The 13,632-nt window shown below is 48.8% G+C and overlaps 1 protein-coding gene and 1 long non-coding RNA gene across 11 annotated transcripts in view; one reads left to right on the top strand and one right to left on the bottom strand.

Moving 5' to 3' along the window:
- Positions 1–13,632, top strand: part of ZC3H4 (zinc finger CCCH-type containing 4) — a 42,304-nt gene that overhangs the window by 2,362 nt on the left and 26,310 nt on the right. For 2 of the 6 annotated variants that reach the window (XM_027618761.2, XM_027618759.2), the window contains exon 2: positions 767–828. The exons of the other annotated variants lie outside the window; for them this stretch is intronic. In XM_027618761.2, coding sequence (XP_027474562.1) covers positions 791–828 — 38 coding nt within the window. In that variant the 5' untranslated portion in view covers positions 767–790. The remainder of the gene's footprint in view (positions 1–766; positions 829–13,632) is intronic. 6 annotated transcript variants of the gene reach the window in all.
- Positions 1,230–9,824, bottom strand: LOC113935995. Of its 5 annotated transcripts, XR_003524173.2 has the most exons (4): positions 9,216–9,824; positions 3,615–3,791; positions 2,038–2,187; positions 1,230–1,289 (listed from the first exon to the last, which is right to left on the bottom strand). It is a non-coding gene; the product is annotated as an uncharacterized LOC113935995 (long non-coding RNA). The 5 variants fall into 5 exon arrangements; XR_003524174.1 differs by having other exon boundaries at positions 1,255–2,187; positions 3,621–3,791; positions 9,216–9,734; XR_003524172.1 differs by having other exon boundaries at positions 1,255–2,187; positions 9,216–9,732.

Here is a 13,632-nt window from a genome sequence, read left to right as displayed (position 1 = left end):
TTTTTGGCGGGAGGTGTTTCCTCGCTATACCCTAGAGGGCGAAATTGTTGGGGGGCAGATCTCTAGCCCCTTTGATGGAAGCCCCTGCCTCCTTTGGGGAGAAGCCCCTTCCCCGTGTTTTTTCTTAAAGGCAGGGGTTCTTTCGTTTTTCGTAGGTAGGTGATGCGTTTTTGGCGGGGTTGGGGGGGGCTGAGGTTTGGTTTCCCTGCCCTTGTAGGGGAGAGGAAGTTGGTCTCTTCTTTCTCATGGGGTTCCCCCCTCTTTCGGGCTAAAATGGGGCGCCATCCCTTCCGGGAGAGAAAACGAGGTGTTTTTTTTTGTGCTTTGGCAGGGGGTGAAAGGGAGCGCCCCCCTTACCCTTTATTAAGTGCGAAATGGGTTCGCCCCACGCCCTTCTCTGGAGGATGATAAAGGCGCCAGCCCGGCGCGTTTCAGGGCGAGGTTGGGGCCCCTGTTTTCCCTTGCTCCAGAGGGTTGGGTGCAGGGTTTGCCCTCCCTTTCTTGGTGGGGCAGGGGAAGAGGTGTCTAGAGAGTGGATTTGGAAATGGAAGGAGGTTTTCCACCGGCAGGAAAGGCAGGCAGAGGAGGAGTGGGGGTGGGGAGGGGAAGAGATCGCGCTGGACAGATGGCTGCCCCACAGCAGCCCGGGCTGGGGAGTCGCTTGAGGACCCTCCCCTAGATAGGGGTCTCAGCTAGGGCTTCCTTGCCAGGCACGACGGCCCCTTCTCCCCACTTCCACCTCCCCTTTTCCCTTTCTCCTTCACAGACCATACTTTGCCTTTTAAAAGAAATGCCACCCACATTCAGAGACACAAGTGCAGCAGTTTGGTGAGCTTTTACAAAAAATTTTTTTTGTTTTCTGTTTTGTTCTAATTAAATGTATCGTCCTGGGAATCGCAGCCCATCGCAGCCTGCCTCCAGTTCAAGGAAATAAACAGATTAGCAAAGGTCTGTGCGCTAAGCCCACGTTGGGCTTCCGGGCCCCCTCTTGGGGGCAGGTGCATTACTCAAAGGTGCTTACACGCTTTATTCGACCTCTAAGGAGTTCTCTTATGTCAGAAGTGTATGTCTTACAATGGGTTGGGATGGTAAGTAGCCTCTTTTATTGAGTAATTCAATTATCTCCCTCTTTTTGTCCCTTTCCTGCCTGCCTTCCTCCTGCCTTTAGACCAAAGTGATGCTTGAGTGAATTTATATGTTCGAATCAGGATTCTAAACCCAGTTGAGCCCTTTAAGACTTGCACATCCTTTCGATCTTTAATTTTTTTAATTTGTCGTACACAGTTTTCCTAAAGGAAAAAAAAGCGTTACTGTAACATGACAAAAACTTGTGTAAAAGGCCCATATGTTTTCAAGCCCTTGGTATCCCTCTCTCCATTTCAGTCCATTGCTTTGTCTCCAGCCTTCATCTTTGAAGAAAGTGGATACTTCAGGTCCATTTGTAGGAGACGAGGTTAACTGAATTTGGTGTATGATACTTGCATTCGAGTTAAGGTTCTCTCTCCCCTCCACCCCCCACTCCCCCCCCAAAAAAAGATTGTGGTTCAAGTAGATCCAATTCGCTCCTTTTACTCCAATGTCTCTTATGGTGATGGACGTTTAAATTAAGCAAGTCATTTATAAAGTACTGTTTAAGCACCAAATCTGTAAAGCGTGTCAAGCCCCAATCTCCTCTCCCTGTCTCCACTGTTCCTTTGTTCGAAAGCACATGCCTGACCGTGAAAAGTTGATGCAAACACGCCCAGTCATGGTGGAGAGAACACTTCCTCCAGCCCCCTGCCCCCCCCACACATACAAGATAAAAACAACAGAAATGACTTGCAGAACCAAACACTGTACTTCTGATGTGTTTTACAAGCATAAGTTCTTCCGTTAAAAGACAAAACACGTTGAAGTTCCATTTAACGTCTTGCCCACTTTTGGTCCCTGGTGTACTTTGGTAGCGAAAACTTTTTATAACACACAGCCCAATTTTCCCCTCCGAAAGATCCTGTTTCCTTTTTTTCCATTCTTAGGAGAAAAAAAAAGTTCACTTACGTTGGGATGAGGAACCGTAAACTGCAATTCAGTGGGCCACTGGTTTTATTCTTTCTCTCCATATACTCACAACCTAACTGCTGTGAAGTGGTGATCTTAGGTATGTAAAATCAGTTGTGGGAGGAAGAAGCATCCACACAGTACAGTATCCTGCAAAAAAAAATGTCTGAAGCACAAACTGAACACACCATCCAGTGCACAGGGTCAGCCGAAAAGGAATTGCATTTATTTGAAGTTTTCCCTCCTTGGTGAAATTCCTCCTCCAGGAGCCAAGTGCAGAAACTGGATGCTAACAGATGAACCTTCCAAGTTTCGAGGGCGACTAAGTTGTCAAAGGATGCTTGTTTAACTTTACTTGAAAATGAAGTGTGGAGGAAATGGGATTTCTTTTGTAAGTGAAAATTTTAGCAGTCATTCATTGAACTTAAAAGTATTTCCCCAAACATTTAAAAAGTACTCAGGCATATCAACACAAGAGTTTATTGTTTTTTCGTTCTCAAAGGACTCCCATGAAAACCAAGAAGCCCCAGTAATTATGTCAAACTGTACTCCGATGGTCTTTGTTTTTGAAATGTCACAGTACTGCCTTTTCCCCCCCCAAACTGATGTACCAGTACTAGTTAAAATTCAAATTAATGGATGTTGCAAAAAAAAAAAAGGGTGTCACTCAGAATCCCTGATTTAACAGCACCTCTTAGACACTTGAAATCTTTAAAATTGTTATATTCTCTGTTGGAGAGATTTAATTGGAAAGCAAATTAAAATATTCCCAATAGAAATACAACCAGTTGTGACCATGAAAATACGGATATTCTGGTCCTAAAAACCCTTTATTTTTTACTCTCCTCAAATTTGTTCTTCAAAAGAAAACTAGGATTCCCCCAGCGGGGCTTTCAATCAGACTGTCCTGTCTCCCAGATAGGATTTTGATTTGCTCGGAAGGTTAAGTTTTTGATTCCTGACAAGCCAAGGTTTTTAAGTACAGCCAGCTCTTCTAGAAGGACACTCCTGTGGCTTCTGCTTAGCCTGGAAGGCTGATCCCAAGGGGGAACTGTTTGGTACCTGTGGAAATGAAGGTTTTCCCAGCTGTTGGCCTGCCTGGCACATTAGAGCTGAATGGTTGACTCTGAGTTTGTTTCCATCCAGTTGAATGTAGACAGTTTCATATTGAGCTGGTTTAGTAATTTATCCTTAAATAATGCCTCCACCTCCTCTGCTCCTTTCTCTTAGATCTTTTCCCTGCCCTGGTAGGGGAAGAATGGATGTCTCAGGGTGGCCTTATTTGCTTTTCCCCTCTGCTAGGTTTTTGTGGCTATTAAGTCCCTAGAATCATCTCCTATAAGGCAGATCCAGTTACGGCAAATACCTGTATGGTGAAAATTGCTAATTATTTCCAGGCCTTTGTGGATAGCTCTAGGTCAAACCATATTCCAGAGAACCTGGCGTTTTGGTCCCTGTGGATGAAAATGTCTAGTACCAGAGCGACGGGTTGACCCAGGGTAGGAAGTTGAGTGACAGAGTAATTCAGAGCAAACAGTAAGTGAATGGTTGAGTTTCTAAGTGAGCAAGGTACTTACCCATACCTTGGCAACAAAGCTCCTGCCACAATAGGAGACGAAAGCCTGGTTTCTGGCGTTCCTGGTAGTTGGCATTTAATAAGTTGATTGATTCAAGCATCCGGAGGAACAGTCTGCTCATCGGTGGTGGGAGTCTTGTCAGAATCAATGACTTGAGGCCGGTTTCATAATTAAAACCTACTGGAAAGAGTGGAAAAGCTGCCTGTTTGGGTGGGCCTTTATCTAAAGGTCATTTGGTTAAGTCCAAGGTAAAAATGGGACTGTTTGGGGGGAACCAGATTTTCCTGGATTTGGCTTTCCAAATTTATCAGCCTCGTCTTTGCTTCACAACGATTTTACTCTGATGGTTACTAAAGATGGCAGCCCTGGAAACAGTGCACAGGGTTTCTTAATAATGATAGGGGATTACGTGGGCAGTTTTTACATTTCTTCCTTGATCAGTTGATGACAAAACCAAGACATGGGCCCTCGGATGGTATAGACTTAGTTGCGTCCTGCTATTGGAATAATTTTTTATTCTAATACAGGATATTTGCTGGGAGCATAGTTTGCTTCTCTTGGCCAAATTGCTCAGGATAGAGAATCTTTCTTGTTGTTGTTTTTTTGGTGATTGTATCTGTGAATTGGTGACTCAGCTCCCTATTTCTTAAGGCAAGTGGTGACATCTTCTGAATGTCGGAGGTGACAACAGGATAGGAAGGAACACGGTGGCCTTTGGAGACAGATAAGGTTGTGTTCAGGCCTGGCTCTCCCTGCAGTGGGCACCGAGGGTAATGCCTGTTTCTCAGGGTCATTGCGGTCAAGTGGGCATACACAGGATGCCCACACAATGCTTGGCATTTGCAAATCTTGGTTTCTTTATCTTCGTGCTGTCCCTACTAGTGAAAAAAATAAAACTTGTAGTCTGGTATGTAAACAGAAACAAACATAACATCTGTGTTTTTGAGGGAAGTCAATTTATATTCCACCTCTTAGGTTTCCGGTCAGTTTATTTAATTGCACGAACAGATCGGGGTGGAAACTCCGTGGAAGACATCTTAAGGCATGTTTTGCTTGCTGAACAGACAGGTGCTGGAAGAGTCGTGGCATCTTGAGGTTAGGCTCACGACCTTCCCGTGTTCATCTTTGGCAATTAGAATCCAAGTCTTGCTACGACCATGGTGGGCCTCCTGAGAGCTGAGAAAGCAGGGCTGTAGCACCTAACCCACTGCTGACGGGTCACATCCCCTTTTAAACAAGGCCTTTACCTGTGCTCTGCAGAGTCTTGAGAAATGAGCAGGGCCTATCCCAGCCCCACGATTCCCCTGCCCCTTGGTAATTTGGCGGAGTCAGTTAAGATCTTGTTCATTCAGCAGGCAGGCTTGTCCCGTGCTTTTCTTGGAGCAGAGAAGTTTTCAGAGTGTGCAGGGAGCTCTTCTCTCCTGAGGACTTTATTTAGATTTGGGCAAAGGTTGTTACTGCCTGTAGCAGGCCTCAGATTTCCTTCCCTTGTTTGACACCTGCAGCTTCTGGCCACGGTCAGGGGTTTGCTGCCCCTCTGGCAGCTCTGGATACCCACCTGCAAAGTAGGTGTCTTAAGAATGAACTGCAGGGTGAGACTGAGTGGCTGGATCACAGGTAACCGGTAGATCCACCAGTTTGCTGAGCACCTTGTTCCCTCGTCCCTGTCGTCCCTGTCGGGGGGTGGGGGTCCCGGAAACCATTAACTCCAGAAGCATAAAGCCTAGTAAGGTATGGATTCTATTTGTTCCCTCTAAGCCAGGGTTGGCCCTCTTCTGGGAGAGAGATGTTGGGGAGTGGTGGACAGCGTGGACGTGGGAGTCAGGCCGGCCGTATGGGACTAGTGAGTCATTGACTGCTAGTCTTCCCAAAGGTGTGACAGGGTCTCTTGTTCAGTCCTATGAAGGGCAGAGATTACCTGCCAGGGACCTTCGGAGTGCTTTGTGTGTGATAGCTCACCCCAGCCCTACCCTGAGAATTTGAAACAGAAATGAAGTCACTTTTTTTGACAGAGAGAGACACAGCGAGAGAAGGAACACAAGCAGGGGGTAGTGGGAGAGGGAGAAGCAGGCTTCCCGCGGAGCAGGGAGCCCAACGTGGGGCTTGATGACGCGGGGCTTGATCCCAGGACTCTGGGATCATAACCCGAACTGAAGGCAGATGCCCAACAACTAAGCCACCCAGGCACCCCAGAAATGAAGTCACTTGTCCAAGGTCGCAAAGCTAAGGGGTGTGGAGACAGAGTTAGAGCCTGGGCAGCCTGTACCCAGACCCAAGCTCTCTACCCAAGTGCCATCCTGGGGCTGACACTTCGGTGTACAGCCGTTAGTAGGATACGAAGTCCCATTTATTGATTTGTTGCCTGCATTTGAAACACAAAGACCTGAGAGAGGATAGAAAAAAGCAGAGTACGGTGGAGTTAAAGCCGCTCCGGAAAACTTGTTTGAGAGAAATGTAGGGGAGATGTGGGTCAAATCAAAGTTTAAAAGCTGCTGCTGGTAGGACAGAGGTGGGCAGTGTGTGGCTCTCTGATCAAAGCCCGCCCACCTGGCTTTTTATTTTTTTAATTCTAAGTGAAGTTTCATTGGAACATAGCCACGCCCATTAATTTATATGGTCTGTGGCTGATTTTGTGCTGAACAGCAGAGTTGAGTAGTTGGGACAGAGACTCTGTGACCCTCAAAGCCTACAGTATTTACTCTTCGGCCCTGTAAAGAAGGTTGCTGGCCCCCCGCACTGCTCTGATGTGCCTACTACCTGCACAGCAGCTGCCATGATTTTTGTTGTGGTGGCAGGTGTGGTGGGTGGGAAGACATGGGAGGGAGTACAGGTATTCCGTTTAAAGTTGGTCCCGACTGGCTGGCCCGGTTAGTAGAGCATGCATCTCTTGATCTTGGGGTGGTGAGTTTGAGCCCCACCTTGGGTGTAGAGATTAAGAAAAAAAAAGTAGGCCTCTGAGAGAGTGGGGTGTGCTGTCCCTCTGTGACCTGGTGCGGCTCCATCAGCCCTGTGTTCCACTCCTACCAGTGCACGTAGAGGCCGAAGCCTGGGCTTTCGAACCTTTAAACCAAAGGGATTTTCATTTATTAGAAGTAACTGGAGACTTCTTGAAGCCAGTGTGGAAGCAGATCCCAGCTAACACATCCCTGTCAGGGCCAGACGTGAGTGACACTTGGCTCAATGTCGTTTGCAGGTGGCTTGGGTTATTGCCCTCCTCATTTTCCTAACAGACATCAGGGCTTAGGTTTCCTTGGGATTCCAGGCCCTGCCATTGCGGGGCACACCAGAGCAGTCCCAGAAACCGTAGCTTCTTGGCAGCGTGGGTCGGGCTGCTTTCCTTTGGGGGGTGCCAACTGCTGGCCACTTTCACCTCCGTTGATGTGTCAATTGCATATGGGCTTTTGTCCCCCTCTGGCCTCTCGGGGCCCTCGGTAAACACTCAGTGAATGAGTTTTCGATTAAAGACAAGCCCTCAATCACCTCCTTGGAGTTCAAAGTAATCCAGGTTACTGCCTGGGAAGTCGTCCAGTGTCTGTGTTGATGCAGCTGACAAAGAGGGTGTGCAGAGCTGAGGTCGATGCTGAGTTTGTGTGGAATATATTACAAGTGCCCAGCCAGTTTGAGTCTGGCCCTGTGCTGGGCCCTTGGAAAGTCAGGTGACTCCCAGCCTCTGATGTGCCCTCCAAGGAGCCCACAGTTGACTGGAAGTTAACAAAGAGTTGCATACAGATAATTGCAGTTCTCCTTAAATTCTTTAGTGGTGTATGAACAAGGAATCTTCGTCGTCCCAGGCCTGGTTTCTTTTAAGTTGAAAATGTGAATACTTTGTCTTAGTTGAACGTATGCTAAGTGGAACCAAACTGATTTCTTCAGAAAAAGTTCCGGACAAGGAAGAGTCTTGGTTCCCAAGTTCAGTGATTCGATTTTCCTTTCTGGAATAATAGAAATCAGCCCTCCTTGGATGAGAACCAGCGTCTTTCCAGCTGTAAGCAGTCTGAGGCATGGTTGGCGTGAGAAGGTGGTTAGGAAACTCTTTGCCGAGAAACCAGTTTCAGGGATTCATCTGACAGGAGGAACTTGGATCAGAGAGATATCTTTAGCAAAAACAGGAGCCATGTTCAGAGTCAGTGGGAGTGGAAGAATAGCTACTCAGGCAAAGGAGATGACCCTTGACTCTGTGAGACTCCTCTAGCAGGCCAGGTTTTTCCTCGATCAATTTGTTTGACGCTCTGCAGAAATGCTCTAAGAGGTTTGTGTGCTTGGACCAACCCCGGTGTGGATGCTGCACCCTTCAGGAAGAAACATCCCTTCTGGTGTTGGACAACTTGGGAATTTCCTTCCCTGGGATTCCTCTTGCTTTCTGTCTGTCAGGGGAAAAGACCCTTTACTTGGGTTTTGGCTAGGATTCCTTGGAACTTTTCTGTGCACCTCTTATTCCCTGAACTATCCAAAGTCTTTGGTCAGAGTTTCAAATGTCCCAGTTCCCTTTATTCGATGTTGGAAGGACTGTAATTGCCTCGTGTCTTTGCGTAACGGTAGTTTTCCTCCTAAGGACTTACCCTGGGCCAGTGTAGTGCTAAGTGCTTGATTTACACGGTCTCAGGAAATTCTTCCCCTGAGAATTCATCTGTCCCAGAGGTTCTGTTGCTGCCTTCACTTTGCAGTTGAAACCCGGGGCACAAGAGTGTTAAGGACCTCGCCCAGTGTCTTATTATCTCACTTTGCCCTTTCTTGGGATACTGTTTCATTTAATCCGTTTTCTGTGCGTCAGTCTTAATTTTGCCAGCTCAGTTGTGAATTTCAAGGCAAGAGTTTTGTCGGTTGGCCGGTTGAGTAATTCTCTTGCAGATAATTTCTAATTATCTCAAGGCTAGAGGTGAAAAGTTGGGCCTGGAGTCGGAGAGTCCAGGACTTGTTCCAGTTTTGCTTCTTCCTGCCGTGACCCCATAGGTAGATTTCTTCTGTTTGAGCCTCTCCATAAAATGGGATGCTGAGGACCCACGACAAATGTAGGTTTGTTCCTGAGCGTTGGCACAAGACGAGTAGAAGGGAACTCAGTAGTATGGTGCCTGGCATGGAGGTTGCTAATACAGAATGTTCGTAATGAATACTTCCCGCTGCTTTTGGTGTATAAGGCCCTGAGGTATCCAGGCAGGTTTTGTCATTGTGGAAATGAGGGCAAGAGGTAAGGCCTTGATGAAGGGTGATGGAGCCTCCCCCATACCCCTTTCCCTGACCCCAGACTCCAGCTCTCTGCCTTCCTTGGCAACCTCTCCTCACCTTGCTGAGGCTGTCCCCACTCAGGCCATCCTTTTTTCTTTTTTTTAACCTTTTATGGACATTTTCTAGCATTTTCATGAGAGGAGACTAAGGCCATCGTCTACCCGTTTTCAACAATTATGTATCTTTTGCCAATTCTGGTTCATCTCACTACATCCCCCATCTGCCTTGCGAATTTTAAAGCAGATTTCACATCATTTCACCTGCAAGCTCTTCGGCACATATTTCTAGTTTAAAGAGCTTTTTTAAAATAGAACCACAAAGCCGTGATCCTCTCTAACAAGATTAACAGTAATTACTTAATATCTGAAATACCCAGACCTGGTTCAGATTTCTCCGTCATGGCCCACATTGACTTCTGGCAGTTAGGTGTGTTCATATCCGGGTCCCAGCACTGGGCGGCCTCTTCTGCTCACATTGTTAAAGTGAGGGGCGCGGAGTACTGGTGGTTTTGGGGCTTCTCTTCTCTCATGCTTGGTTTGTGCTTGGCTGCTCGGGTGGGGTGGTGTCTGTGACGGAGGCAGGTTACCATGGAAGTGGTGTGATGTCACAGTCTCTTGTGACCCCACCTGAGAATGTTGGGGGAAAGGGAGACACAGAGCCCATTTGCTCTTGATTTCTGGTCGATGAACCTAGGTAGTAAGGACACTGAAAAACGTGCAAGACCCAGAGGCTTATTTCAAGAATTTCCTGCCTCTGAAAATCCCTCAGCGAGGTTCCTCCCCAACCCCTGGGGCTGCTCCACCTCAGCATCAATGCAGGGAACGGCTCTGTGCCTTCGCTCCTAGTAAACTGCCCCACACGGTTGGATTTGGGGACTTCTGCATTTAGGCCTGTCGTTAAACATTTGAAGAGGCAGAGCCTCCTTGTAATTTTGTGATTTTGTCCCTAGTTAATAGGTCATTCAGAGCCTACCCAGGCAATTTGTTGAGCGCTTGGGCAGTTAATGATCATAACCCTGACCTTCACATTAACCTAGCCACCTCTTGTGAAGGGCTCTCATGATCTTCAGGTAACAGCCACTGCTCCCATGAGTTTCCATCTTTTTTTTTGTATGTGCCCTCCCCCTTTTTTTGTAAACCAAGGTTGAGCCACAAACTCTGGTCCCTTCCAGCTTCCATCCAGATCTCTTGTCTAGAGAATTTCCGTGTTGGGAAGCTTCATTTTTTTTTTAAGGGGCCTTTGTCCATTCTTCCTGGGGCTCAGCTCACCCTGTGCCTTTCCTTCCTGGTCAGCCACTCGGTTACTTTGTCTTACCACCTAAATTAGAGCTAAGGAAGGGGAGATACTGGTTTGTCGGTTTCGGCAGCAGGATTTGTCAGGAGAGGACTGCGCATGCACGGTCAGGCCAAGTGAAGCAGGAACTAGTTGGCCAGCAGTTAGTAGTGGCCCCCAAGGGGAGTTGGCTGTAGCTTCTCCATAGAGAAGACGCTTTCCAGTGAGTATCCAGGCCAGTTTAGGGTTATCCATGCAGAGGCACACTCGTGGTAGCTGGTTCTTAAAACCAGTAGCTGCTTTTCGTCTGGTAGTTGGTGCCTTCCTCATGTCAAGGGCTTTATCCATATTATCTCATGTAACCCAAAAAATCCTTGTAGGTACCACAGTTATCCCATTCCACAGACGGGAAAACCAAGGCTAAGTGTACCAAGAGCTAGGGAAGCGGCAGAGCTGGTACTCGGCCTGCAGGAAGAAGCCCCATGCCCAAATCTGTAGGCTGGTGGGTGGAGCAAGCCTACTTTGAATCTTGAGGTTTCTTTACCCAGTAATTGTATTTGCCAAGCCCATGGTGTATGATGACTTCAGCACTATCCTGTGCCCTGTGGCGTGGCCAGTCGGCAGTCCTTAGAATGGGCATCCAGAGCTGGTCTTTGACCCGAGAGGAGGGGCTGGCTGTCACCAGCTCTGTGAATGGGAATTTAAACGCCCTGGAAGCCTAGTCCAGGAGGCACGAGACAGATCTGACCCTCAGCTAGTCATTGCCCTCTGCCCATTCCCTCCTGGGCGCTGGTTCCAAGGCAGTCCCCCAGCTTGGTTGGCTTCCCGTCCCTAATGGCCCTGGCAGGCCGACCCCGGTGCAGCCATCCTGGGACGTTGCCAGTCCAGGCCCTGGGAATAAGGCCGTCCCGGCTCTGGCTGACGCCGCAGGCTTTCTCCTGCGTGCTTGTCTCAAGAGGGCTTGGCAGGTCTAGATTGAAATGATTAGCGCAACGGGGGTTCCCCCACTTTCCTTGAGGGATTATGTCACAGTCTATTAGGCGCGCTCCCTTGGTGTTTAATCCCACTCTGACATGGGTTTTGCTGGCAGTCTGTGAAGTGGCACCACTGAAGCCTGGCTGCTGTTTGTGGAGGCTGCTTTTGTGCCGGGCATGTCTGTGGTCCCCAGGATTTCCACCCCCCATTCCAGGGGGTTTGGTCATCTTGTCTTTTTTTCCCTCGTTCACCGCTTAAAGGAAAACAGACCCGTATTCATGCAGGACATTTAGCTGGGAGTTTCCTGCGGTAGCTAGCAGAGGGGCACTCCCGTAGGTGACCAGCGCTTAGCCTGGGGCTTTGAGAAGTTTGAGAGCACAGCATGGCCAGATGTGCTGAGAATGCACAGTGGTCACCAGAGTGTCCCCGTCTCTGTCCCCTCCAGTCTCCCATTTCCCTTCGTAATTCACCAGCAGTTGGTTTATACTGTTGATTTTTCAGTTTCTCCCAGGTCCATCTCAGGAAACAAAAGTTCTTTTTTATTTTTATTTTTTTAAAGATCTTATTTATATATTTGAGAGAGAGAGACACAGCGAGAGAGGGAACACAAACAAGGGGGAGTGGGAGAGGGAGAAGCAGGCTTCCCGAAGAGCAGGGAACCCGATGCGGGGCTCGATTCCAGGACCCTGAGATCATGACCTGAGCCAAAGGCAGACGCTTAACCAACTGAGCCACCCAGGCGCCGCAGGAAACAAAGTTCTAAGTATTCGCTCGCCGTTTTGTAAAAAGTTGCATGGTAGATTCTCACTGAGCCCAGATATCCTGGAGGCGTTAGTATAGATAATGCAGAGATTCTCTCTTTGGCCGAAAGTCTTTGTAGGGTGGATGTGAATGAAAAGGCCTTCTTCTGGAATCATTCTAGGGGATGGTCAGGGCTTTGGAGTTGCTTGGATGGTCTTTGTGCCCCGCCCCCAGGTGTTAGCTGCAGAACGAATGGCCTGCTCGTTCAAGCAAGCAGGCGTGTGGCAGCAGGACAGGGGCAGTGGCCTCGGCTGACCTTGGGCAGGACCTTTCTCTGCCCTGTCTTGGTGTCTTCGCCCTGGAGTGAGCGGAGGTGAGGGAGTGTCTGGAGTGTCTGGACTGTCTGCTCCTGACAAGTCAAGTCCCTTCACCTACTCTCCCTTTGAACTCCTCCCGTCTGAAACAAGACAGTTGAAGGGGTCTTGCCATTGGAGCCTTATTTTCTTGAATCAAGGCTTCTAGGAGCCCGGGCAGTTCTTGTCTTCCTGTGTTCCCTCTACCCCTGCCTGCTCTGGGATTTGGGTGATTTTCACCATGTCCCTCTACCCTTTTTCCTTTCCAGACTGTTGCCAAGAGTGATGCTCTTTTTAGCTTCTCTTCATGGAAGGCCAGACTGTCTTTCCGGTTTGTCTCTGGGCCTTCCTCTGTCTGTCTGTATGGTCTGGCCACCACTACCTGTGTTTTCTCCTGAGGTGTGGTGACCTGGCCTGCCCACAGTGTTCCCAGCAGGGACACGCATCATGTTTGCTCCAGAACAGCCCCCCCCCCAACTCCAGGCAGCAGAGGGTGTGCCATGCTGTCCTGTAACAGCCACTCCCTCTGGCTGGCCCGCTCACCAAAGCCAGTCTCCCCAGTTGGGTGGTACTTTTACTGCAGGCAAGGCCACTCCAGCCCACACCCTGTTCTGTGGGCCGCACCCAAGCCGGTGCCGGAAGGTGCCTCACTTGTCAGGAATGCTGGCTCCTCCCAGCTTTGCTCTGCATCTTCCCGTGGGGCTGACCACTGCCCCCCCCCCCCACAACCTGGTGGTTTGCAAGGAAGCCACACGAGGTGCCCATCGGTCACCTCCCTGTCTTGTTTCCTTTGAAACATCAGAACAAATTTTGTGTCCTGAATTGTGTGTGTGAGAGCTGCCCTTGACTTCTGCTGGGGTATCCGTGGGCTTGGTTCCACTTGGGTTTTAAGCCGACCTGACCTCATTGAACTGGGAGTGGGAGTTAAGAGAGCAGCACCGCCCAGGTAGACGAAGGTGGGGTGCGAGTGACAGGGCATGAAGGACTCCGGGAGAGTCACCAGTGTGTTGTTTCTCCACGCAGCTCGGTAGACCTGCAGGGGCTCTGGGACCTGCTCGCCTGGTGGGCCTGTTCTCACGCTGACCCCGGTCTTGTCTGAGCAGCGAGCTCTTTTCTCCACAGATTCGTTCCCTTTGTGGGTAGCCTTTTGGGTCCCGGGTTCATTACGCCACGGGTTCTGTTCTCTTCATCCTTGTTTGGGGTCCTAATTAATGGAGAAGGAAGGAACTTTTTATATTCTCACACATTCTTTTCCAGGGTCATGCAGGAGGAACTTCGGGAGCTTTTCAAAGATTTGAAAACTTAATTTATTTTTTTAAACCAACTCCTGTACTTGTGAGAACTGTGTCTGTGGGTTTGGCTAAAAACTGGAATCTGTTTCTAGTTGCTTTCCTTCTTAACCCTCTTTATCCGCTCACCTCCACCCCACCCTGTAGATATTTAGATATTTAGAA

Source organism: Zalophus californianus, chromosome 17 (genome assembly GCF_009762305.2).
Source record: "Zalophus californianus isolate mZalCal1 chromosome 17, mZalCal1.pri.v2, whole genome shotgun sequence".
Classification (NCBI taxonomy): Eukaryota; Metazoa; Chordata; class Mammalia; order Carnivora; family Otariidae; genus Zalophus; species Zalophus californianus.
The sequence above is the reverse complement of the archived record's forward strand: the minus strand, read 5'-3'. Positions and strand labels throughout refer to the sequence as shown.